Here is a 25,728-nt window from a genome sequence, read left to right on the forward strand (position 1 = left end):
CCCACTCTTCTCCTTAGCGGTTCCTCACTTTGCTCACAGATGTTGAGATGACTTGAGGAGATGCCTTACAGCCAGGGCTGAGGATCCCCTCCCACACTGCAGCATCCTCTGACATTTTTTTATCTACACCATGTGATCACCACACGGCACAGGCTCCCAGACAAGAAATTGTATGCTTGGGGGATTTGAACCTGACCTGACCGTTTAGCTGAGCAGGCCCCTCCAGGTTCCATCACCCACTCTCCCTCCTCTGTATCCTTCCCTATTTTCAACCTTGATGTTGCTAGTCGCTGTCCCATTCCCTCATGACTTTTACTGGTCAAGACGGGACCTTGTGTGGTCTTGGCTTAGTACTTGCATGTTTTATAGACAGGTGGAAGAGGTGAACTGTGAGTGACCCTATCCTTATGATACATCACAGGAACTTTGCCAGCACAGAGCACAGGGTGATGATGCCCTGTGACCTTGATAGTAAGAAAGGGAGCCAGTGGGCCTCCATGAGGAAATAGATGCTGAGCTATTATGGGGTGGGGTCCTCTAACGATGCTAGACATTGTGTGCAGCTGCTACAGTCTGTGCTGCAAACGCTTAGCTGGACCACAGCCATCCCCACTGCGGCCCTCTGAGATTCATATCCCAGCTGCAAGCCGGAAAACCACTCAGAGTTGAGGGACTGACTGTGGTCCCAAGCTGGTCATCAGAAGATGTGCTAGCCCGGGGTCTTTCCAGAGGCCTGCCTGTGTTAACATCTGTTTCCAAGGCTGCCTCTGAGGAATACTATACTTTTATGGTCCGTGGTAGATGCTTAGTTTTTTACTTACCCCACATGATGAAGCACCTGCTCTTGGAACAGCAGTGGGCTCTGCCTTGATGGCCTCATGGCCCTCTTCCATCGTATGCAAGAAGAGACCAAGCTGTTAGAAGATTGGTAACCTTTGGGGTGACGAACATGGCCAGCAGTATCCCCAAAGGGTGGTGCTAGTTCTCCAGAGAAACAGAACCCATAGGATATAGGTAGGGAGGCTGATGCGAGAGGACTTATGGGAATTTGCTCACGTGACCATGGAAGCTTTGTTATTTTAGGGCATATTCTCTGCAAGCTGGAAATCTGGGAAAACCATGGCTCAGTCCAAGACTGAGGACCTCTGAACCTGGCAGCCACTGAGAACCTGAAGTGATAATGCCCAGCGGCAGAAAGAGGGTACCTCCCAGATGCTGAAGAGCACATACCCGTATACCCCCCACCCCTGTGCCATTTCCTTATGTGCAGACCTCTTGGCTGTCCATGTGGTCCCTATGCACATTCAGGGAGACAGCCTTACTTGGTCCACTGATTCCAATGCCAGGTGCGCTTTTCCAGCCCTCTGGGAGTCCTTAGTGGAAGCAGGTGACACCTAAAGTTGGTCATCATAGTACACTGACACAGTATCCAGGGCCAAATGTAGGTCAAGTATCCCATCAAAATGGCCGATATTTCCAAGCACCTACTTGATGTCCCTAAAAAACAAGCTGGACACAGACTGTATGAGGTGGTCTGTGAGCCAAGGAGGCAGGATGTGTTGTTTGAGTGATGTGTTAATAGTGCATACTGTGGAGAGCCTGCATTTGGTCAGCAGACACCTCTGAGGTGCCTTTCTTGAACCAGGAAGGGACTTAGACCCCTAGGGAGTTACCATGCATTCCTAAGGAGCCACAGAGGGGCCTGGTGTTGTGGGCCCAGGCCTTCTCAGCTGAAGGTTCAGCAAGGAAGTAAGCACTGGGCCACAGTTTTCCAGTCTTGACTGAACAGACCTAGCTCTCTGCCTACTCAGCAGCAGCTATCTCAACCCCTGGTCAACATCTGTGACCTCCGGTCATATAGTACAACAGCTGACCACTGAGTGGCGGGTCCCAGGAGCAAGTGTCCTCTTTTGCCATGCATAGAGAGGCCCTTGAAGAAGAACACTAATATAGAACACAGGCCTGACTGGAACCCCAATATTCAGGGTTCCCACCCAACCCTACTGTGTACAATGGTGCCTACTTCCTTTGGCAGTGTGGACTGACTTTAAGGCATAGCAGAAGGATCTTCTAGCTGGTATCTGTCTGTCTGTCTGTGTCTCTCTCTCTCTCTCTGTGTGCATGCGCACGCACGCACGTGCATGTTTGTTGTGTACATGTGCACACATGTGTGTCCAACCTGTGGCTCCTGCTGTTGGGGTGATTAGACCTGGGGCATGGGTACTTGCCTTTAAGCTTTCTGATCCAGCCAAGACCCACTTTTCAGACCTATGAGGTCCCAGAGAATGCTTGACTGCCTCATTCTGCTGCTCCCATGAGCCAGTGTAGAAACAGACTTGCCAAGCCTTGAGGACACACCAATGATTCCCTGGGGTACTGCTGGGGACTGGGCTGTGGCAGTTGAGCCACAAGTCTCACCTGCATATCATAAGTGTCCAGCACAAGACATTGGGAGACTCCTGGGATAAAGCAAGAGGCCAACAGGACAGGACGCCTGCTCTCAATGTACACCCTCACCCAAATACCTGTGTGTGCATCCCTATTCATACATGCGCCCACGTCAGCTCGTGTTTCTCATCCAGTAATCTCTCAATTATTCCAGAGTGAGAATCCCATTTCTCTTTACAAGCATTGGCACTCAGACATCTCCCCTTGCTTGAAATCCCTTCCCACTCATGCCTGTTAGGAAAGAGCTGAGTGATTTTCCACTTGGTGGCTGGGCAGTTTCTGCAGCCTGACCCTCTGGATGACCAGGATGTGGGAGGATCTGTTTCAGGGCTGACCTGTCACTGCAGAGGGTGGGCTGAAGCCTCAGTCCCGGGTCAGGTCCCTAGGCCATTCAGACACTGTTGCTGGTGTGTGTGTGCATCTGAAAGCTTGGCTGGTTGGTGTAAGATGATGTGAGCCAACGGCTCCCTCTCTTTCCTGGGAGAGACAGACTCATCCAGGAGGATAACAAACCTTGTGTCTTAGGTGAAATGTGTGTGCTGGCCTCTTCACAGCCAGGGAGGAAGGACAGGGACTGGCAACTGGGACAGCAGGAAGAAAAACACTGTGCCTCTGTTCTGACAGCCCGGAGGACAGGCCTGAGGTCCCACCCTGGCTCTTACTATTGGGATGATTGGAAGGCAGGTCTCAGCACAGAGACCTGGGGCGGGCACATGAGGAACAGGGTGCGGCTGACCATCTTAGAGTACCTTTCACCTGTGCCAGCCAGCCCTTCCTTTCCAGGTTTTACCCTGGCACAGAGCCATTACCAATGGGAGAGTCACAGGGAGTCAGTTGCCCTTCTTCCTCACTGGGGAGTGGCCTGCAGGAACTGCTAATGGAAGTAATGCAGGTGTGTGTGTGTGTGTGTGTGTGTGTGTGTGTGTGTATGTGTATGTATATGTGTAAGCAAGCATCCTGTGCAGCCTCTGCTTGGTCCCAGGGGTCTCCAGCTGTGCCCCACCTAACACATGTCAGAGACTGGGGGTGAGGAGCTAGCATAGACCAGGCAGGTCCCATGTGTCCCCTGGTCACTAAGGTCCCCCTGGGGTAACAGCTCTTGAAGAAGGATACCTCCTTTCCTATGCTGCCCAGGGGGCTCCAGGAGACAAATCCTGCCCAGGGTTGACTGTGGTCACTTCTCTCTGAGGATACCTGGTTTTGAGTCATTTGCACAATATATATGTGTCAACCACTTCGGCATTTAAGTACCTTTGTGCACTGTCTGCCTCCAGAGCGTCTTTAACTTCCCAAATGGAAACCTCATCTTCTTCAAACCTTAACTCTCTGGGCCTCTGCCTGGCCTCTAGCAACCACAATTTGACTGTCACGAGGAACCCACCTCTGGATACCTTATATAAGTGGGAATATATGACGTTTGTATTTGGGTGACTGGCGTTGCCTATGTATGTGTTTGTGCATGCTCTTACATGTTTGAATGTGCAGGTGTGCATGCACACTCTTGTGTAAGCCATAGGCTGACAGCTAGATTTCTTACTGAATAAGACATCAGGAGTCTTACTCAACCACCCTCCACTTCATGGCCTGAAGCAGGGTTTCTCAGTGAACCCCAAGCCTGCTGATCTGGCTAGTCCGCCCAGCCAGCTTATCCTAGGCATCCCCTGTGTCTGTCTCCTGAGCCTCACAATTTCAGACACACTGCCGCCTGCCCAGCTTTTATGTGGTTGCTGGGGATCCGAACTCCAGGCTTTGTGTTCGTGAGGCAAGAACACACCATCCACTGAGCTGTCCCCCAGACCCCAAATTCCCTTGTTTTAAGGCTGAACAGTAGCCCGCTGTGCATACATATATGCTCATCTTGCTGGTATGTCCGTCCATCAATAGTTATTTAGCTGTTTTTCTTTCTTGGGAATGATGCTGTTGTCCATGTGTGTGTGAAAACGTCTCCTTGAGCCTCTACTTTCAGTTCTTTGGTGCTATACATCCAAAAGGAGAATTCTAGGATCACATGGTAAATCTCCACCCACAGGTCTTCATTATCTTCCCAGCAGGAATGCGCAGGGATCTAATTTCTCCTCTTACTTGCCACCAGCTCTTGTTTTCTGGTTGCTTTGTTTTGTGCTAATGGCTCCCCTTGCCCAGGCTAGAGCACAAAAAGCTGATTATAGTCCAATCCCACCATTGTTACCACTGCTTACTGTAGCCTCTGACTCTGGGCTCAAGCAATCCTCTGCCTTAGCCTCCAAGTTCATGGGACTCCTATGGCTGTGTACCACTAACGGTTGGTTGGTTGGTTGGTTGGTTGGTTGGTTGGTTGGTTGGTTTTCAATACACCATATTGGTGCATACGAAGTGGCACCCAATTGTGGTTTTGAGTATATGTCTATGCATTCATGTGTGTATGCAAGTGTGAAGCCTGATGTTGGGTATCTCCTTCCATGGCTCTCCACTTTTCTATTTGCTTAGTTTTGCTGTTGTTTGTGTTTGCCTCTTTGAGACAGGGTATCACTGTGTATCCCCGGGGTAGCCTGGAACCTGCTATGGAGACCAGGCTGCCCTCCAACTCACAGGGATCTTTCTGTTTCCACTAAGTAGTGGGATTAAAGTGGTGTGCCACCACACCCAGCCTCCTCCTTATATTTTTGAAGCAGGATTTCTCACTGATCCTGGAGCTCACCCATTGGATGGACCATCTGACCAGCAAGCCCCAGAGGTCCTCCTGTCTCTGCCACACACCCAGTGCTGGGGCTCCCGGCATGTGGCACCATGCCCTACTTTTCTTTGGAGATTGGAACTGGACCTTCTTGCATGTGTGTCATGAGATTTACCCACTGGGCCATCTTGCCAGTCTTCTCACTGGGCTGTGGGTTAGCAGTCCTCTTATGTACACTTCTGGTGAGCATCTTATATACTTCTTAGCCATTTGTATATCTTTGGAGAAATGTCTATTCAGCTTCTTTACCATTTTTCAATGGGTTGTTGATGTTTTATTAAGTTGTAAGAGTTCTTTATATATGATGGGTATCTGAATATGGATTTATTACCGAATACAACATTTGCAAATACTTTCTCCTATTCATCATGGATTGTCTTTTCACTCTGTTAATGAGTTAGCCTTACAAAAGTTTTTAATTGCAATGAAGCCTAGTTTGTCTCCTTTGCCTTTCTAAGAAATCATCACCAAGTTCAACCTCATAAACTTCCCCCAGTGTTGATTTACTTTTGGGCTCATCAATGATCCTTCTAGCATTGGTTTTGATATGTAAAGGAAGACAAATTCCAAGGGCTCATGGTAAAGGCTAAGCACTTGCCTAGCCTATACCAGGCCCTGGCTCCAAGCCCCAATCCTACAAGGTGGGTTGAGGTGATATCTTAATTAGGGTTTCTACTGCTGTGAAGAGACACCATGACCACAGCAACTCTAACTGGGACTGGCTTATAGTTTGAGAGAGTTAGTTTATTATCATAATGGCGGGAAACATGGCAGCATGCAGGCAGACATGGTGCTGAAGAAGGAGCTGAGAGTTCTACATCTTATCCACAAGTGACAGAAGGAGACTCCCCCACTAGGCCTCAAAGCCAGCATCCACAGTGGCACACTTCCTCCAACAAGGCCACACTTTCTAATAGTTCCACCTACTATGGGCCAAGCATTTAAACACACGAGTCTATGGGGGCCATTCCTATTCAAAAACGTCACAGGCAAACTTCAGATTTATTCGTAGGAAATGGTTGCCTAGGTCGACATCTCTTTTCCTAAGAATGACCTTAACATCTTTTGTTAAATCATTGTTGGGGGGCGGGGGTACAGTTTGTGTGTGTGAGTAAATGTGTGTGTGTGTGTCTGTCTGTCTCTGTGCCAGTACCACAGGGCTTTGATTACCACCGTTTTCTAGTTAAGTTTTGGCACGTACGTCCTTTAACTTTGCTCTTTTTGACATACTTTGGTTATTTGAGATGTCTTCCATGAGACTCAGATGAGCTCCACATACACAGAAAGCAGTTTGTAGTTACAAGCGGTATAGGCCTCTGCCAATCCGATCCATAGATCTGGTTAGGTTTTCTAGTCCCTCAGCATGAGCAGCTGCTTCTGTCCGTGCCAGTCTTCACGTCTGTCTGTCTCTCATGGACTACAGCTCTCGGTATACAAATCTTCCAGCTCCTTGGTTACGCTTACTCTTGACACGGCTGTAAACGTCGCTTTGTTCATTTCCTCCTCAGATTGTTTATTGCTCGTATGTAAAACCGACTTTTAAATTTATATCCTACAACATTGCCGAGTTCATCGGTTATAGTTTTCTCTCCGCTCCCGTTGTTTGGGGGCTTCTGCGTATAAAACAGTTCCTCTGCAAACATAACTTGACTTGTCTCCTCTTGTTTGGATGGCTTTTATTTCCTTTTCTTGCCTATTTCTGGGATTATGTCGACTGGAGTGGGCAAGTGGGTGTCCTTGTTTTATTTCTGATGCCCCAGAGCCCTTTCCCGGCAGCTTCCCCTCTCCCTACCTGGCTGTTAACAGTTCCACAAGCCAGTGCTTGGGCACGCAGAGGGCTTAACTTCTCATACTGGTGGCCTGAGCCCACCCTCATGCCCTTGTCTTGCTTGTCATCTCCAAAGCCTCAGAGACCTGGTTTATCAGGGAGCCCTGTGCAGAGTGGCCAAGGACTGGAGAGGCTTCTGAGTCCTGGGCTGCTGACCCCGATACCACAGGGTCTCTAACCCAGCCAACAGCACTGCTCACAGCAGTTCCAGGGCAGTCAGGAGTCAGTACAGAGCCCTTTACACACTCAACAGCAGGCCACTCCCGTGTGTGTGTGTGTGTGTGTGTGTGTGTGTGTGTGTGTGTGTGTGTCTGTGTCTGTGCCTGTGTCTGTGTCTGTGTCTTTGTGTTGGCTAGTTAGTTCTTGTTTCCTTTAAAGTGTCAGGCCAAGGCTGGTCACAATACAAACAGGGTATATGTCAGGGAAGGGAATCTAACACTTAACTGGTGCCTGCTTTGGGCTGCTCTGGTCTTTCTGCACCCAGACCCACCCTGCTTCACAGGCCCATGATGCACACACCCAGAGGCTGAGACCTTAGAAGACATAAACCTTGGGGTGCAGCTCTCCCAGTTTCTGTTCTCCAGCTCTTTCTCTGCCGCTCTGACCACCCAGGGCTTCCCTCCCCCCCACCACCACCACCCCCCACTCACCCAGTGCTTGCTGAAGACAGTCCCTGCCAGTAATTTGCTTTCAGCTCTAGGGAGTGGCTTTGGGATGGTTGGCCAGTAGGCTTCATGCCAAGCCTCACCTCAGAGGCTTAGATGAGGCCCCATTCTACCCAGGCCCCATGGGGCCAGACTAGTAGAGAAACAAAGCAGGAAAGAAAAACAGCACAGCTAGGCCTGGTGTGTGCAGGGCCCTGGCAAGAGCAGTGCTCCCTTCTAAGACAGGTGTGGGGTGGGGCCCTGGCCTGGCGTGTGTAGCCTGTGCTGGCTTCAGAGTAGCATGGTGAGGTGTGTGCTGTGGTGTGTGTCTGCAGTGCTGGGGTGGGCCCCCGTGGAGGCTGTACAGAGGGGTGCGGCTGCAGCTGCACCAAGAACTCCGGGTACTCCCCTGGGTGATCTGTAGGCCCTTCTTTTTAAAGAAGAGAGAGAAGCAGGGATTGGGGGAGAACATTTGCAGATATGCTCACTGTGTAGGCAGGGGAAGAGAAGAGCTCTGCAGGGTTGCTCTATACAGGCACCATGGCTGGCAATGCACACACACACCATACACAAATGCACACCGTAATAGCCATATCGATTTAGTTAAAATGAAAAATGACATGAGCTTTAGTGATGGCCCAGTGGCAGAGCTGGGACCTGCCTTCCAGAGCCCCTCAGAGGGCCGGCAGGGCCAAGGTTGAGGCGTCCTCTCCAAAAAGGGCCAAGTGACCTCAGTGTCACCTATACCCAATCCAGGGTGCAAAAGGGTCTGTGTGTTCCTAGAGGCACACCCTTTGCACTTGAGACAGATCTGAGGACTGCAGGGATAGGCCTCCACCCTGAAGCATAAGAAGACAAAGCCAGTGGCAGATATAGTGGGGCCATGTGGCCACAGCATGGCACGGGAACCCTGAGCTGCAGCTCTGTGCTCTTGCTGCGTGAGGTGGGCACTGGGTGCCTCACATTCTGCAATCCGGGACTTGTGGTGCCCTGCTCCGTGAGCAGATTCCCCCCCTTCTCCAGATCTCATGCATCTCTGCTTAGCCCAGGGACTCAGGTCTCACAATGTAGGGTGCACGGCTCAGACTCTCTGTCTGTCTTCAACCTCCTTCCTACCAGGAAGCACGGGAACACTGTAGCTGGGTATGTCCCCCATCACAGGAGGAGCAGTAGTGACAGGGATAGATGAAGGGCCAGGCCACAACTCCCAGCTGCAAGCTGCCCTCAGTCTCACCTCCTCTCTCAGGCTTCTCCTGAGTCAAGTCTTGTTTCCACTGGGAGCCCGTCAGCTGACACCACACCACACCACATGCTCCTCCCACTGCCCTTCTGAGTCACTCCCCTCCCCACCTAACACCCCCCCCCCCCAGTCAGGGGCTGAGCCTTTAGCCCTGTGCATCCCAGATTGGGGTCTAGTCCCTCCCCCTACTTCCCTCCCCCATACCTGAGAGGCTAGCTAGGCCCCCTTTGCTGCTGTTGCATAGTAACACAATTGTGTATCTCAATCTACCCATTCAACTCTTAGCTTCCCCAAGCCGTTGAGGGCCCCAGCATCCTACCCAAACACAGCTACTCCCAGGAAGTGTGGTCCCAGGCTGCTGGAAGGGAAGGCCCTTTTTTCTGGGTGAGCCTCAAACCCTGGCTTCTCGACCCTGGTGGGTGTGGTTGTGCCCACCCCTGACAGAAGTATCCAGAGGACAGATGAGCCAGAAGCTTAGAGCATTCCTGCCATTTCAGAAGCCTCGCTGCTCCCAGCCAGAGCAGGTCAAAGCCGTGGGGGTCCAGAGCCAGCCAAGCCTGTCCAGGACAGCCTGGATGATCCTCTGGCTCCCCTTGGCCTGTCCTAGTTCAGAAGGAGGGCCTGGGGCCGCTGGCTGGGCTAAGTCCCTATAGTGCTTGCCCTGCCTCCCACTTCCCTGTTCTAGCTGCTGTTAACCCCTTCCTTGTGGGGACTGCCCTAGCTTAGTGTAAGCCTGACTTCTCAAAGTACTTTAAGGCCTTCTAGGCTACACTGCCTTCAACACCCTTCCTGGGATTTAGGAGCTTGGGAAAGGACTTTGTGTGGTACTGCCCAGGCCAGAGTGAGACAGGGGAGGAGGACTAAGAACACCTTAGAAGCCAACTAAGTATGTCCTCAGGCAGAAGTAACCATGGGCACTCAGCCAGGCTGCAAGGCCGGCCCTGTCCCATGTCTATCTCCAGCTCTCCCACAGAAACAGAGGAAGGCAGCAGAGGACTGGAGAGGCCTTGCCTATATACATGGCCTTAATCACCCTGCCATGGGCTAGTGAGATGCTTCACTGGGTAATGGTGCTGGCTGGAAAGCCTGGTGGTTTAAACCTGGGACCCACGTGGTGGAAGGAGAGAACTGACTGCCCCCTGACACACACATACATATTATACATCCATGAATAAACACCCTATAGGCAGGGCATATAGCACTCCTCCTCCAGGCAGGGCACTGGCCCCTGGAGGCCCCAAGGCCCCATGTCACAGCCAGAGCCTCCCTGAGGGTGTTGAACTGGGCCCTGACTGACGCAGTGCTGAGCTCACTGGTGCCCAGGAGGCCAGGCCAGTACAAGGAGGAGATGATGGGTAAGAAGGCCGCTGCCCGCCCACTATCACCTCCAGCCTCTAGGTCAGAGTCTCTGTGAACACATACACAGCTTAGCCACTAGGACTCAAGGCAAGAACTGTTGGGAGTGAAGTTGTCCACCTTGTAGTAGGGCTTGCTGCTGCCCAGGAATGTCTGCACATAGAGGGGACCCTGGACAGTGGTGCCCCTAAATTCTGTATCACCTCACATCAGCAAGGAGTTAATATGGGGGCATGGTCATGTTTGACCCACGTTTGAGGAATTCTTACATGATGGGGATTCTGTATTCCTACTTTCCCAGGGGCCTTAAAAACTGAAGAGGCATTCCATTTTAGCAAATGTTCCTGAATGCCTATTGAGACCTATAATCTGCTGAGCACAGAGCCCACCACAGGGGAGTTTTCTTACTGCTGATCATCTCGAATGCCTGGTGTGATACTTAATCTTGATTGTCAAGTTGTTGATTCGGAATTGCCATGGAAACAAGCTGTTGTGCATGTCTGTGAGGCAGTGTCTAGATTAGGTTCGTTGAGTTGGGGAAGACACATGCTCCTTGTGGTTGGCATCATCCCATAGGCCCAGGTCCTAGAATGATGGACAGGAAGGACACAGAGGGCTTAGCAGTATCCATCTCTGCTCCCTGACTGTAGGTGTGACATGGGCTGCTGCCTCACACTCTTGCCACCCTCCCTGCCTTCATCACTGGGGTGGACTGTGACTTCAGACTGGGAGCCTGAATGAACCCTCCTTCCTTAAGTTGCTTTTGTTGGGTATTTATCACAGCAACAAAAAAGTAACCAATGTGCACATGTTAGAACCTGGCCCCGTCCACAGTACAGTGTCAACGCGTTCTCTTGGAGATGAGTGTATCAGTCTTGTTCCAGATGCTTGACATCTGGACTGGGATGAAATTAACTGTTGGTTTGTCTGAGTTTTACCATTACACTTTCGCTGGCTTTGGAATATGCCCCAAAGAGCACTGGCATCTCCTTTCCTGTCTCGGAGACAGCACCTAAGCATTGGGTGGTCTATTATCTTAAATGTCAGTAGAAATAAGTTGGCATTTTTGTAGGAATGTTCCCCACCTTTTTTTTTAATTTGGAAAAATAGCAAATCAAAAGAAGATGGCTTAATGGGTAATGTGCTTACAACACAGCCTCAGGGCCTGTGTGAGTTGGTTCTGGCCCTCAGCATCTCTCTTAGTCAGGGTTTCTATTCCTGCACAAACATCATGACCAAGAAACAAGTTGGGGAGGAAAGGGTTTATTCAGCTTACACTTCCATACTGCTGTTCATCATCAAAGGAAGTCAAGACAGGAACTCACACTGGGCAAGAACTTGGCGGCAGGAGCTGATGCAGAGGTCATGGAGGGATGTTACTTACTGGCTTGCTTCCCCTAGCTTGCTCAGCTTGCTTTCTTATAGAACCCAGGACTACCAGCCCAGGGATGGCACCACCCACCATGGGTCCTCCCTCCTTGATCAGTAATTGGGAAAATGCCTTACAGCTGGATCTCACGGAGGCATTTCCTCAAGGAAGGCTCCTATCTCTGTGATAACTCTGGCTTTTGTCAAGTTTACACACAAAACCAGCCAGTACAGCATCCACATGACAAGCTGGGCATGGTAGCATAGGCCTGTAGTTCCAACACAGGGAGCAGAGAGGTCGAAGGTTCCTGGGGCTTATCACTGGTGAGCTCCAGGCTCGGTGAAAGACCCTGCCTCAAAACATAAAGGAGAGAGAAAGACATCCGATGTTGACCTGTGCTTCCCCCACACACATGCGCACACACAGACCCAGATCTTCAAACAGCTGCAATAATAATGAGCCTTCACTGAACCATCGGTATTTTTTTGTATTTGTGCTCCTGTATGAAAACCTCACTCAATTTCCAGATAGACACTCGAACTTGTAGATATAGCTGTACTTAGAGGTGTGCACACCTGTTTACTCTTTGCTTTGGGTAAAAGTAAGCCATGCCTGTTCCTTGGTCTATACAGTAAGAGATTTAAGAAATTCTATTCTGAAGTAGATTCTTCTCTATAGCCCAGACTGGGACTCCCAAGTGCTAGGATCACAGACGTGCGTCACCACATCTGTAGCTTGTAGAGAGATTTTCAGTTACTCCAATGTGGGAGCTAGGAAGCAGGGGTGGGTGTGCACATGTATATATGTGGTTGCATATGTGCATATGGAGGCCAGAAGACAAGCTCTGGTGTTATTCCTCAGGTCCCCCTCCACCTTGATTTTTGAGACAGGGTCTCTTCCTTGCCTGGAACTCATCAAGTAGGCTAGGCTAGCTGGCCAGAGCTCCCTAAGACTCCACTTGTTTCTGCCTCCCCAGTGCTGAGATTCTGTGTGCCACCATGACATGTGTAAGTGGGCAGGAGTCCATGAATGCATGCACGCACATGTGGAGGCCCGAGCAGGACATTGGTATCTTCTTCTGTTGCTCTTGACTTTACTGCCTTGAGACAAGATCTCTCACTGAACCGGATATCCAGTTTAGTCTAAGCTGACTAGCCAGCAAGCTCTCAGGATCTGCCTGTCTCTACTCTTCAGTACTGCAGTTACAGCCTGCCTGGCTTTTTCTCCTGGGTGCCGAGGAGTCAGACCCTGCTCCTAAGACACAGCAACTATTCCTACCCATTGAGCCGTCCCCCAGTCCCACCACTCCTCCCCCTCCACCCCTCCAGGCTTTTGTGATGTGGGTTCTGGGGACTTGAATTCATGTTGTTATGCTTGCAAGACAGACACCTTACCAACTGAGCCATCTGCACAGGACAGTGCCAATTTTATTTTTTAGATTACAGGTCTATCGGTGATCTTACATCTGGACATTTTCTAAGAAATATTTATTTGACCAGTGTTTTCTCTTTCTCTTGCATGTTCTGGTGCGTCTGCCTCGATTGGTGATTGGTGAGAACAGGTAAGTGTATTTCAGCTGCTTCTCCTTCCTCCCTGCTGGACTTCTCCACCTGCTGGGTGCCATTGTATGGACCTCAGAGGAGGTCATGTCTGTATTTCACAAGGAAGAAACATGTCAGAGGTGTTCTGTGGGGACCCTGTTCCAACCACACATCTCATCAGTGGCAGAACCCTTGGCAAATGGGAGGGAGACCTTTGTCCCATCGATGACTATGGCACACCTAGTTCCTACCGGGTGCCTTGTGAAAACCCTTTCTGGACTTCCTAAGATACAGCCACCCCACCCCACCCCCATCCCCTCAGAGGCCTCTGTTTCTCCTCTTTGGCCTGGTATTCGTAGGGGAGAAGGGTAGAAGTCAGTTGCAGACCAAGAAGATGTGAGAAAGAACAGTGTGAGTTCTAAGCACCCACCCCCACAGAGGCGAGGAGACCTTCCTCCCCTGTCCCCAGCTCTCAGCTCCAACAGGGAGAAACCCAGCTCTGGAGGCAGGTCTCAGACTGAGTGATCAGGTCCATGCCCACCTTCCTGCATACACCCAGCAAAGAAACGGAGTTCTGTTACCTTCTCTTGACCTCAAAGTATGAATGCATGCAGGCAGAAGCCACATCTTGCCTGCCCAGCTTCAGGAGCCAGAAAGTACCAGGCAGGTGGGCGTGAACTATGAATGAGTTACAGCAGGCCTCTCCTACTCCCCTCTTCCCTGGCACGATGCCCCAGGCAGCCTCTCTTCTCACTAGAGAGTCCCACTCACTGGAACCCTGCCTAGATGCCTCACAGATGCCAGGACGAGGCCCCACCCATATGTTGGAGGATGCAAGCAGAACACTGTTTAGGGTGTCACAGTAAGTGAGAGCCCCTAAACCTAGCCACTCATCCCCTCTTCCCTCAAGAGAGCTGGTAGCTGGTAGATCTGACTTTATGCTCTGCCCTGCTTGAAGGCATTGACATGCCCTCCTCCTACAGCCTCTCCCTGGGCGGGGCTCTCCCAGAACCTCCCTTGAGCCATTAACAGCCATACTGATACCAGCCAGGTTAAAACTCTTCATGGGCCTAGTGTCCCAGGTCAAGGCCAGTCCTCTTGTCCCCAGTAGTGAGCTTGGGGTGGGTATCTCATAATGAAGGGTTGGGCTTGTTCCATCAGGTAACCAGGAAGTGTGTCGTGGGGAAGGGGCATCCCCTGTGCCTTGGCATGCCCAATCAGCACACAAGCTGGGCCAGGGGGCAGCCCTGAGCTCTCCTGGGCTTTGTCTGTGCCTTGTGGGCTCTGCGGGGCTCTAGGAACTTTGAAATAGCTTGCACTTCCCTGAGGGTGGGACCGAGACTCCCTGCCTTGTCCTAGGGAGAAGAGAGACTTTAGGGACCTTCATGGACGCAGTCCAGATACCAACACAATAGCTCAGTTTCTCTGTGGGTGTGGCTCTTTGGCAGTAAGGCCTCTTGGTAAAGCAGCCAGCCTCATTTATAAAGTGAGCAAAGGTTTTCACACTCCCACTAAGCCACTAGGTGCTGCCAGCCGCGGGGGTATCAGGGTTTCCTACAGCTCACTCGGTAAGGATGCACCCTCTCACTTTGGTGGTTTTAAATAGTTTGATGTTTTGAAACTACTCAGCCATACCTGGTCCTTCTAGGCTAGCCAGCCAGTGAGCTGTTTCAAGGGCTCACCTGTCTCTGCCTCCCATCTCACTGGGATAAGATTATGTGTTCCTTTATGTGTTTCCCCATCCCCCCTCCCCCAACCCCACCCCACCCCCATCCCCCATCCCAGTAGTGTTCTTTAATAGATGCCACGCCACCAAATCTTCATAGGCCTAAGTAGATATTTTCTGTCCGCCTGTTTAACAGATGCAAACTGGAGGGCTGAGTGACCAACCGATCTGTCCATCTGTCATTGTTGTCACATGTAGGTCCTTCCTGTCAGGTTAGCCCTGGGACCTCTTGCTCTGCTGTCTGCCCATTTCCCAGTCAGAGCTTTAGGGGTTGGGGACTGGACATAAAGAGTCTTGAATACTAGGGCAGGAATAAGTATTCTGCCCTCACTCATCCTACAGAGGCAGTGTCCTCACTCCTCAGCCTTTTTCTCCATCCACCCCACTCCATGTGACTTTCCCAGGTAACAAGGGCACTGGGAGGGAGGGTCACCACCACCACCCTGTGTCCATGTCTCCCAAGCACCAGGCATCTTCTTCTTCTAAAAAGAAGCTATTAGGATTCCTGCCCGTGGCTATCTACCCTTGGACTCTAGGATGGAGTGGAGGGAACCTGTCCAAGAGCTCACAGCATGGCAGAGGTGTCCAGGCTGTATGCTCTGGCCCCCAGGGCAGCGCCAGTTTCTGTTTAAAGTCACTCACCTGGGAGGCAGCATTTGCCCTTCAGGGCTGGCTCAGTCTCCTTCACGTGGCCCTCTCTGGCTTATAACTAATACACCTTAGCAGAAATGATCTGTGGTGGATTCAGTTGGTGGTGGTGGTTGTTGTTGTGGTAGTGGTGGTGGTGGTGGTGGTGGTGGTTGGGTTTGCTCAGAGCTGAGTTACAAGCACTGCCACCCCAGGCTATGAGTTGGGCAGCTGTCAAGTTGTCCAGGCACACAGGCCAAATGCATGCATTTACCTGGCCTTCTGGCTCACCAGATTGATAAATGTGACTATTGCTGATACCCTGATACCCCGGAGCCCTGGAGCCCTGAACCAGGAGCCTACCCTTACATTGTATAAGGTTCTCAGTTCGTGGGCCTGAGCAGGTGAGCTAGATCAGACACAAAGGCAGGGTAGAAGCCTATGTCCCTCCCTTTGAAAAGGAGCCAGACACAGGCTGGCCACAGTACAGCCTGGAGTGCAGCCATGGAGACACCAGAGACCCTTGCTCTTCCTGCTGCCTTTCCTTGGCCATAAAGTGGGGCTTCTGCTTAGGGTCCAAGTTGACTGCAGATACTCCCTCAGCAGTAACATCCACACCCCAGGCAGCTGGAAGAGAAAAGGACAAAGAAAAGTGTCTCCAGGGACACTGTGATGACCAGGCTTAGTCACCCAACCATAACAAGCTGCAAATCACCTCCAGGGTCTCTTCCCCCTCAGATGCTATCGTCTTGAGGGTACATACAAGCGTAACTTCTCTATCTCCGTTGCCTTTTGTGCTATCTATAAAAAGTCAGCCTAGGCTGGAGCTCTTCAAGGGTCCAAGTGGTTGCTGTTGCGGCCTGCCCGCAGTCCACAACACGAACGGTTCAACTGAGAATGGCAGTTCGAACTGAAAAGAGAGGAATCTAGACGGGGCGGAAGAAAGAATGGAGCCAAGACAACAAACGTTCTGATCAAGGCTCAATTTTACTATTTCCAGACACTCAGTTATAAAGGAAGGGGGAGGGAACCCAATATCCCGCCAAGTAACACAGTTGCTGCTGGACAACCACTCACAGCTCTGGGCATCCATTCAGGGCCATCTAGGGCTCAGCTTCTCTCACTCCAACCCAAGGAAGAATTCCATCCTGCTGTTCCACAAGGGCTGTCTGCTGGGAGCACTGCCTGCTCTGGGCATCTGAAGGCTGAGGGAGCTCAAGGGAAGGAGTTCCTAGGAAGGCCGTGAGCAGGGTCTGCCTACTCCTCTGCCTGCACAGCACCTGACCCCTGACATCACGAGGCCTGGACCTGAACCTGGGTATTTTTGGAAACAGACTCAGTGACTCAACAGAAATAGCCACTGCTTTTCTTTGGGTATTAGCAGAAGGGTGGCCTTAGACCAGCATTTTCTATGCAGCATTTAGAGAGAAACACACACAACATACCTCTGCCAGCTATTAGCAGCAATTCAAACTTGATGGGCTAGGTGCTCTACCGGCACCAAGAAGGGCTGCTTGACCCTGCATACAGTGTCAGGAGGCAGGTTAAGAGGTAAGTCCCCGGGAACCTACTCACTCAAGTAGACAGGTGCTGTATCATTTGCTTAAGAACTGAATTGTACCAGGACTGGTGGTACATGCCTAGAATACGGACACTCAAGATGCTGAGGCAGGAGCACTGCTGACTTGACATGGCCAGCCTGGGCTACACAGTGAGATCCTGTATTTAAAATATATTTTAAAGCCCTAAGTTTCATCATCCCCTGGTTGTGGGTAGCAGCATCCTCTCTACTGATCAGGGTTCCACAGCCGATCTGGCGCTAGGTTTTTTTGTTTGTTGGTCTTTTTAAAAAACTGCCTTTGTCTCAGGGTTCTGAGTTCTAGGACGCATGGCTGAAATCTTGACCATTGCACCTCTGGTTGGTCTTACAGGGAGGCTTGGCCTTCAAGAGGCCAGCAAGGAATGGAGAGGTCAGAGATCAACTTGTGTGGTTCCTGGGATTGCAGCTCCAGTCACCAGGCTTGGCAACAAATGTCGTTACCCACTAAACCATCTTGCCAGCCCCCTCCTGTGATTTTTAACTTACTTACGAGGCTGCAAAAGACAGTGCCTTCCTTGACCTGATATGGTACATGATTGTAGGACCCACCAAACCAGTGTGTACACACACACACACACACACACACAGATAAAATGATTAAGCCAGCCATAATTAAATAATGAAGTAAGCCAGGTCTGATGGTATATGCCATTAACCCCAGCATTTGGTAGGCAGGCAAGCAGATCTCTGAGTTGGAGGCCAGCCTGGTCAATATAAGCAAGTTCCAGGCCAGCCAGGCTACTTAAGTAAGTAAGGCTACTTACAGTAAGTAAAACCCAGTCTTTAAAAATTCTAAGTCAGAGATGCAGAGATGCCAGAGCTGATGGGGAGCTGCGGTCTGCAGGACCAGAATTATTATCCATTATCAGAGAGTCCTGAGGTCTGCTCTGCCGGTGAGTTTTATCCTCTAGGCTATTCCAGACTCGGCCTCTTCTCTCTCACCTCCTCCTTGGTCCCTCTCCACCCACCCCATGGTGTGTGCAGGTCTTTGGGTGTTCTCAGAGAATGTTTTCCTCTTTCACAGTCCAGCTCATGCTTTGAGATAGGGCCTCTCAGTGAACCAGCTAGACTGGCTGTCTCACAAGCTCCGGGATCTACGTATCCCCTCCCCATCTCCCTCTAACACTGGGATCATAGGTGTGTGCCGACATGCTCAGCCTTTATGAGGCTGCTAGGACCCAGACTTGAATTCTTGTGATTGTACGCAAGCAGTTCACTCACTGAGCCAGCTGCCAGCTCTCCTGGGTTTCCCACAAACGAGGAAGACACTCTGTGGTCTGGCCCTGCCTTGGCCTCTGGCCTCCACCACTGTCCCCAAACCGAATGCCCTCAATCTGCTAAGAAGACCCTCAGCCTTATCCTATTTAGGAGTACTGCCCACAACCCCAGGGACCCCCACCCCCAACCAGGGCTGGCACCTTTATATCCATGTCCCCACCTGTCCAGGGTAGAGAATTCGGAAATATTAGTTAGGAGCCAGTGTTCCTCCTGAGTCCTTGACAACCCATCTCTGGACAGGTATTAGCGTGGCTGCTGTCTGTCACCGAGTATTTCTGTAGAGGTTTGTGGAGAGCCTTCACACAGTAGATCTGTCTATTAAGGGAGCTCGGCCTTCCCCAGGAGAAATTCTGTCCGTGGAGATAAAGGGCAGAAACCCTAATTAGCATACACTTGTAGCCTCTAGCTGTTGCGTCAAGAGACCCAACCTCAATCAGAAGTATTTCATAGCTTAAACAGAGATAAGCATTGCTGCAGTCTTATCTAGATGGCCATTCCAGAGTGATCCTTCATGGTTTTCCTGGAGGTGATTTTTTTTTTTCTCCAGAGCTAATTGAATTTACAGAAGATGAGACTTGCAGGTTTCTAGTTTGAAGAACTTGCTGTCTCTGCGGCTATGGGTGGTGGTCATACCTCTTCCAGAAAAGAGGAAGGGGCGAGCAGGTTCACACAAGCAGAGGTTGGCAGGTAGGTTAGCTCTGTTGTCTCTGATCAAAGGCACAGGCTCTTGGTTCTGTATTCTTATTCCTGTCCCCCTAATATTTCCTAAGTCAGCTCATTAATCATGTGTATTAATGTTAAAGTGTACTATGTCCATTTCCCCTTCAAGCCCACCATCAGTTATCACCCACCAGACACCAAGAGGTAACGTGGGTGCTGGAGGAGGTGAGATGGGAGCCCAGCCCTGGGCCACCCTTAGCTCTCCGACCCCTTTGCTCAGATTTCCCACCCCTCTGGTTGACATGGGCACTGAATGTACTTTGCAATAATGGTGCCACCCAGCATGGAGTGGGCAGGGCTACAAGGGAAGAAAGAAGCCTTACAGTTTCCTTGCTCTCTCCTTGACCTTCACCTATACATACACACACACACACACACACACACACACACACATACAATGACCCTGGACAGCCTCAGATTGCCTAGACTGTCTGAAACAGACCAACTTCCCAGAATTCCAAGCAGATAGGAAGTGGGTGTGTCCTGGAGACATCACTTGCAGCCCTTAGCTGTGAGGTGCTGTCCCCAGAAGTCTCCACCTGATGTGGGTACTGGGAACTAAGTCCCAGTACTCTGCAAACCAAGCAGTGCCTGCTCACAACCACTGAGCCATCTCTCCACCCCCTATTTGCTTTTAAGATTTATTTTGGGGTGTGTGTGTGTGTGTGCACTTATGCGCATACAAGTAACTGAGAAAGACAGAAAACTACCTCATAGCTCTTGGAGTTGGAGTTGCTAGCAGTTGTGAGCCACCTTAGTACTGGGTACTGACCTTTGATCTCTCGAAGAACAGCAAATTTTTTTTTTTAACCTTGATCATCTCTTTAACGCCAGTTTTTCCTTGATAAACATTATTATTGTATCTGTGGGAAAACCTGGCCTCTGAGACCAGTCTGTCTGTTCAATAAGCCAGGTGACCGTGCAGATAGAAGGCATGGTGCTTCACGGAACATTAGATGGTACAGTGGGTCTTTTCAGGGTACCTGGCCTATTGCTGAACTCAGGGTGACGTGAGCGATAAGATGGGGCATGAGATGCTAGATTCTTGAGGTGAGAGAACTTAGACCTGGGGGCTGCTGGCTCTCAGCTGCACAGAGCTCACCCTAGGAGGAAGGAATCCCTGTTGAGATGTCTGACCCTGTTCAGTACTAATGCGCATCTGACACTGTCTTAGTTAGGGTTTTACTGCTGTGAACAGACACCATGACTAAAGCAACTCTTAAAAGGTCAAGATGTTTTTTTAAGATTTATTTATTTTATGTATGTATGTGAGTACATTGTTGCTGTCTTTAGACACACCAGGAGAGGGCATTGGATCCCATTACAGATGAGGGAGCCACCATGTGGTTGCCAGGAATTGAACTTAGGGCCTCCGGCCCATAAGGACAACATTTAACTGGGGCTGGCTTAAAGGTTCAGAGGTTCAGTCCAATATCATCAAGGCAGGAACATGGCAGCATCCAGGCAGGCATGGTGCAGGAGGAGCTGAGAGTTCTACATCTTCATCTGAAGGCTGCTGGCAGAATACTGACTTCCAGGCAGTTAGGAGTAGTGTCTTAAAGCCCACGACCACAGTGACACGCCTACTCGAACAAAGCCACACCTCCTAATAGCGCCTCTCCCTGAGCCAAGCATATACAAACCATCACAGACACTAAGGACACAAATGCTTCCAAAGGGCAGAGGCCACCACACAACATACCAGCAAGGTATATAGGTCCCAAGCATGGGCCAGATGGACCCCATTCTGCTCCAGCCTTTGAGGGGTACAGCCACCATCTGACCCTCTGGGAGAAACTGCCAACCCCCTCCTTGAGCAGCCCATTCTCCAGGATATTCTCCATCCTGGAAACCTTCTAGAACATGGCCTGAATCAGCCATGGAGTAGCTCCAAGGACCGGACTAGAAAGACATTGGAGGGCCAAGAGCTTCCTCTGCAGTCTCTGTGTAAAGAACCAGATTATCTTTTGTCAGAACTATCACTCCTGTGGCTTTCAGGATATATGGTGGCAACTGCTGGGACCTTTTCATCCTCCCACTATATCAGCAGAGTACCTGCTGGTGGGTCCCCTACAGTAGGGGATGGAGAAATCAGAAATTCAACAAGGCCTTAGCCAGGCACACATGGGTGTGCTCCTTTTCATTGTCTGGGAAAGGAGGGGGCACCATATTTTATCCATCTGCCTACAGTGCCCTGATGTCCCCAAACCCGCCATCAGAATGTGCACAGGAGAGACATCCCATTGCCCTGGGTTTGTGCTGCACAGAGGAGGAGAAACTGAAGTGCCTCCTTCACCTACATATCTGCGCTCTTGCTCTGACCATTCTGGATATAAAGAGTTCAGCTGCCTGGTCGTCATGCCCCCCCCACCTCACCCCCCTTTATAAAGCATACCCTTGACAGGTTCCATCCCTCAGACCCAGGGTTTTCTCCTCAGAAACGAAACGAATGGCAGAGCTGAGAACTTACTTGATGTCATGTGCCCAAGGGTCCATGGTAAAGAGCTATAGTCACCACAGTGGGTGCAGCTCTCTCCCCTTTCCAACCGTACTGATCTCTTCCCTGTTCTCATTGTAGAAAGTTCTACTACATCACCCTGTTGCGAGACCCCGTATCCCGCTACCTGAGTGAATGGCGACATGTACAGCGTGGGGCCACGTGGAAGACCTCCTTGCACATGTGTGACGGGCGCACACCGACCCCAGAGGAGCTGCCGCCCTGCTACGAGGGCACAGACTGGTCGGGCTGCACGTTGCAGGAGTTCATGGATTGCCCCTATAACCTGGCCAACAACCGGCAGGTGCGCATGCTGGCCGACCTCAGCCTGGTGGGCTGCTACAACCTGTCTTTCATCCCCGAGAGCAAGCGGGCCCAGTTGCTGCTGGAGAGCGCCAAGAAGAACCTGCGAGGCATGGCCTTCTTCGGCCTCACTGAGTTCCAGCGCAAGACGCAGTACCTATTTGAGCGGACGTTCAACCTCAAGTTCATCCGGCCATTCATGCAATACAACAGCACGCGGGCGGGCGGTGTGGAGGTGGATGAGGACACTATCCGCCACATCGAGGAGCTCAACGACCTGGACATGCAGCTGTATGACTATGCCAAGGACCTCTTTCAGCAGCGTTACCAGTACAAGAGACAGCTGGAGCGCAGGGAACAGCGCCTGCGCAATCGAGAAGAGCGCCTCCTGCACCGCTCCAAGGAAGCGCTGCCACGGGAGGACCCAGAAGAGCCGGGCCGTGTGCCCACCGAGGACTACATGAGCCATATCATTGAGAAGTGGTAGTAGTGTCAGGGGCAGAGAGTGATGGGCACGATTTAACAGGGAAAGAAATGGGGCCAACAGTTCTTCCTGTTCGGAGCAGCGGGTGCTAGTAGGATGCCCTAGTCCTTGATGGGGCAGGGTAGGACCTCTGGGGCAGATGGCCTTCCTGCTCTTCTGGCCCCCGTGTCATAGTTAAAACTGACAAGGATTTGAAAAAGACTGGCGAGGGAACGTGTCTGCTTAGCCGAGACTCCCATACCTACTATGCACGCACTGGCACCCAACGACCAGCCCCCTAGGAACGTGTTACTAGCTCCTAATAGCTTGGTTGAAGCTCCTTGGCCTCTGAGGACCCCTAATAACCCAGAATCTTGGGGAGCCCTTTCCTTTGAGAATACAAGCATGTCTCTGAGGCATCCTCAGACCTGGGGTGCTCCCCAACCCCCACCTATCAAAGCTGCTTTCAAGGTCAGGGTCAGCCCCAGCTGTGGCAGAGAAGACTCAAGTCTGGCACCTGGCCTCTGCACTGTCTGGAGCATGATCAGAATCCACGGTGTATCCTGGCTTTAGGGGAACCAGGTTCAAGCAGGAAAGGGATGGACACCAAGAGGTCTTCCCCCCCACCCCCAGCTCCCCACCAATCCCTATGCTTTCTGATGCACTGCCCCTTCCCCATCACTGAAACATTTCTACAAGGGCTTGTGTGCCAATGTTCCTACCATACCAGCAACTCTTTCTATCCCATGCATAAAAGCATCCTTTGGCTGGGATATAGGGCCACATCAACCTGAGTTGGTACTGGGTGGCCAGGATGGGGACTTTCCCATTCTCAGCTGAGGTTGGAAGAAACCACCCTGGGTGTCCTTTCTGGGACCTGTCTGCATAACCCTCCCCACCCTGGCTCTCCTGCATCTTCTTACCCTTTACAAAGTCTGACCCGGCCATTTCCAGCAGACCCGTGAGCCAGCCAGGGACTGGACTAGAAGCCATGTTGCATATCGGGGTTTTTTGTTTTGTTTTGTTTTGTTTTGTTTAAGCACTTACCAAGTGCCCTATCCCTGGCAGGCCCCTAGTGGGGGTGTCATGGCTTTTTTCAGAGTCTATAAGCATGCAGCCATGGGTTGTGAGCTGACCTTGAGACAGGACGGGTCCCACACTTCCTGCCTCTGTCTCACTCAACACTCAGGCTAAGAAGGAGCAGGTCACCACAGACAAAAGTGGGGCCATATGTAGCACAGCAATATTCCAGATGTTAGCAGGTGTTGCTGCTGCCCTAGAGCAATGGCTTAATCTTCACACATGTGTGGTATAGGGCCTACACTCAGGCACCAGGCACTTGACCTTGGGGGTCTACAGGCAAGTTGAGTTCTGATATGCACAGTCCAGCCCAGTCTAGCACCGCCTTTATGGTAGTTGATCACTCTGAGGAGGTGGGTAGCAAGATGAATTAGGAGGTCAAGGTCACTGAGAGGAATTTGTTTAGATGCTCAGTTTAGAGTGAATATATATCTGTGAGGAGTCTGGGGCATTTTGGGGAACCCTGGGGTCTTTTACAGGTCATGTTGGTTGCTGCTGCTTCTGTCAGGAAGTACCCTAGCTCCACGTACTCCCCGCCCCCCCTGCCGCCCCCGCCGCCCCCTTCACAACCTTATGTGTACACAACCTGAACATAGGATCTGTTCTATACATACTGGAATATGTTTTAACATATGCCCCGCCATCCTGACTCACACGGAAGCACGGGTCTCTTCTCAATCTTTGCTGCATTTGGAAAATGTTCCCTCCCATCTCAGGCCAGCGCCATGTCGAGGCATCTTCAGTCCACCCCTGCCTAAGGCTCAGGCTACCTGCTTTGGGGCACAGCTTCCTGGTACTCATGGCATCTCAGAACAGGGTGCTCCCCTCTCCCTCCAGCTCCAAGGACTCTGCCTACAGGAGTGTGCCTTGGGGCTGAAAGGCCATGCAAACACAACAAACTAATAACTCAGTCCCAAGGCACCCTGCAGCCCTGCAGACACCCACCCCGCTCCGAGAGTGGGAGGCAGGGACCACAGAACTGTCCAGCCAACGCGTCTGAACTGGAACTGTTCCACTTGAACCCGGGAGCTTTAAAGCTTTATTTATTTATAGCTTCTTATTAAAAAATAAAAAAAAAAGCGTTGAGGAGGAATCCTTTGGTTATTCATATGGAATTGATGATGGAAAAGCAACTGGTTGTCTTCTAATTGTCGTTGTCTAGATGGAGACTGAACGTTAGCAGATGAATAAACCCTGAAAAGGTCACTGTGTGCTGTGGTCTGTGGTGACTTAGCCCTCCCAGGCATTGCATTGGCCTGCATCATATTTCGGCAGGGGTGACAGCAAGGCTGTTCCGGTGCAGGTGCTCCTCCCCCTGCACAAAGTGAGGTGCTGGGTAAGGAAAAACTCATAGACTACGAAAGGTAGAAACATAACATTTATTATAAGACGAGCACAGGTGACACCAGGTGAAAGGACTGTCACCAACAGCAGTGACTGTACCATGTGTTACCAGCGACTCCCTCTGCTCAGCTTTTAACTTGGAAATTTTTCAGGTGGCAAAGAGAAAGGTCTCTGGGCATGCATGCCTCGCGGCTGGCAGAGTGTCTAGCATGCAGGAAGCTTAGGTTTGAGTCCCAGCACTGAGGTGAAGGCAGGAGGATCATTTCAAGGCCATCCTTGACCAATAGGAAGTTTGGAAATTTTTCAGGTGGCAAAGAGAAAGAGGTCTCTGGGCATGCATGCCTCCCGGCTGGCAGAGTATCTAGCATGCAGGAAGCTTAGGTTTGAGTCCCAGCACTGAGGTGAAGGCAGGAGGATCATTTCAAGGCCATCCTTGACCAATAGGAAGTCTGAAGTCAGTTGGGCAGAGTCCTGTCTCAATAAAACTAGCCTTATTATTCATTATAAGAAATTATGAGGGGCTGGAGAGATGGCTCAGTGGTTGGGAGCACTGGCTACTCTCCTGGAGGTCCTAGTTCAATTGCCAGCAACCACATGGTGGCTCACAACCACCTGTAATGAGATCTGATGCCCTCTTCTGGTGCATCTGAAGACAAAGACAGCTACAGTTTAAATAAATAAATAAATAAATAAATAAATAAATAAATCTTTTTTAAAAAAGAAATTATGAGTTAATAGAAAATATGTCATGTTGAGAGAGAGCTGTTCTTAGCATCAGCTCCAGTTTAGTTCCTTATCTGTTGCTAGCCACACAGCTCCACAACTCAACACAAAGAATAAAGGTTTGCCACACAACGTGATGTGTCAGTAATCCTGGCAAAAAGAAAAAGCAGTTCATTTTGCCCCAGTTTTGCTCCAAAGTAGAGGAACACCTTGTGGTAGCCTTTCTGG

General features: G+C 50.8%; 1 protein-coding gene across 1 annotated transcript in view; it reads left to right on the plus strand.

The window, feature by feature from the left end:
* The window catches only part of Hs6st1 (heparan sulfate 6-O-sulfotransferase 1), a 37,046-nt gene extending 12,407 nt beyond the window's left edge, over nucleotides 1-24,639 (plus strand). Inside the window, exon 2 of the mRNA XM_021163006.3 lies at nucleotides 21,669-24,639. Within this exon, the coding sequence (XP_021018665.1) occupies nucleotides 21,669-22,377 (709 nt within the window). The 3' untranslated portion in view covers nucleotides 22,378-24,639. The remainder of the gene's footprint in view (nucleotides 1-21,668) is intronic.
* The last annotated feature ends 1,089 nt before the right edge of the window (nucleotides 24,640-25,728 follow it).

The sequence above is a fragment of the Mus caroli genome, unplaced genomic scaffold (genome assembly GCF_978045245.1).
Source record: "Mus caroli unplaced genomic scaffold, Mus_caroli_1 scaffold_1, whole genome shotgun sequence".
Taxonomy (NCBI): domain Eukaryota; kingdom Metazoa; phylum Chordata; class Mammalia; order Rodentia; family Muridae; genus Mus; species Mus caroli.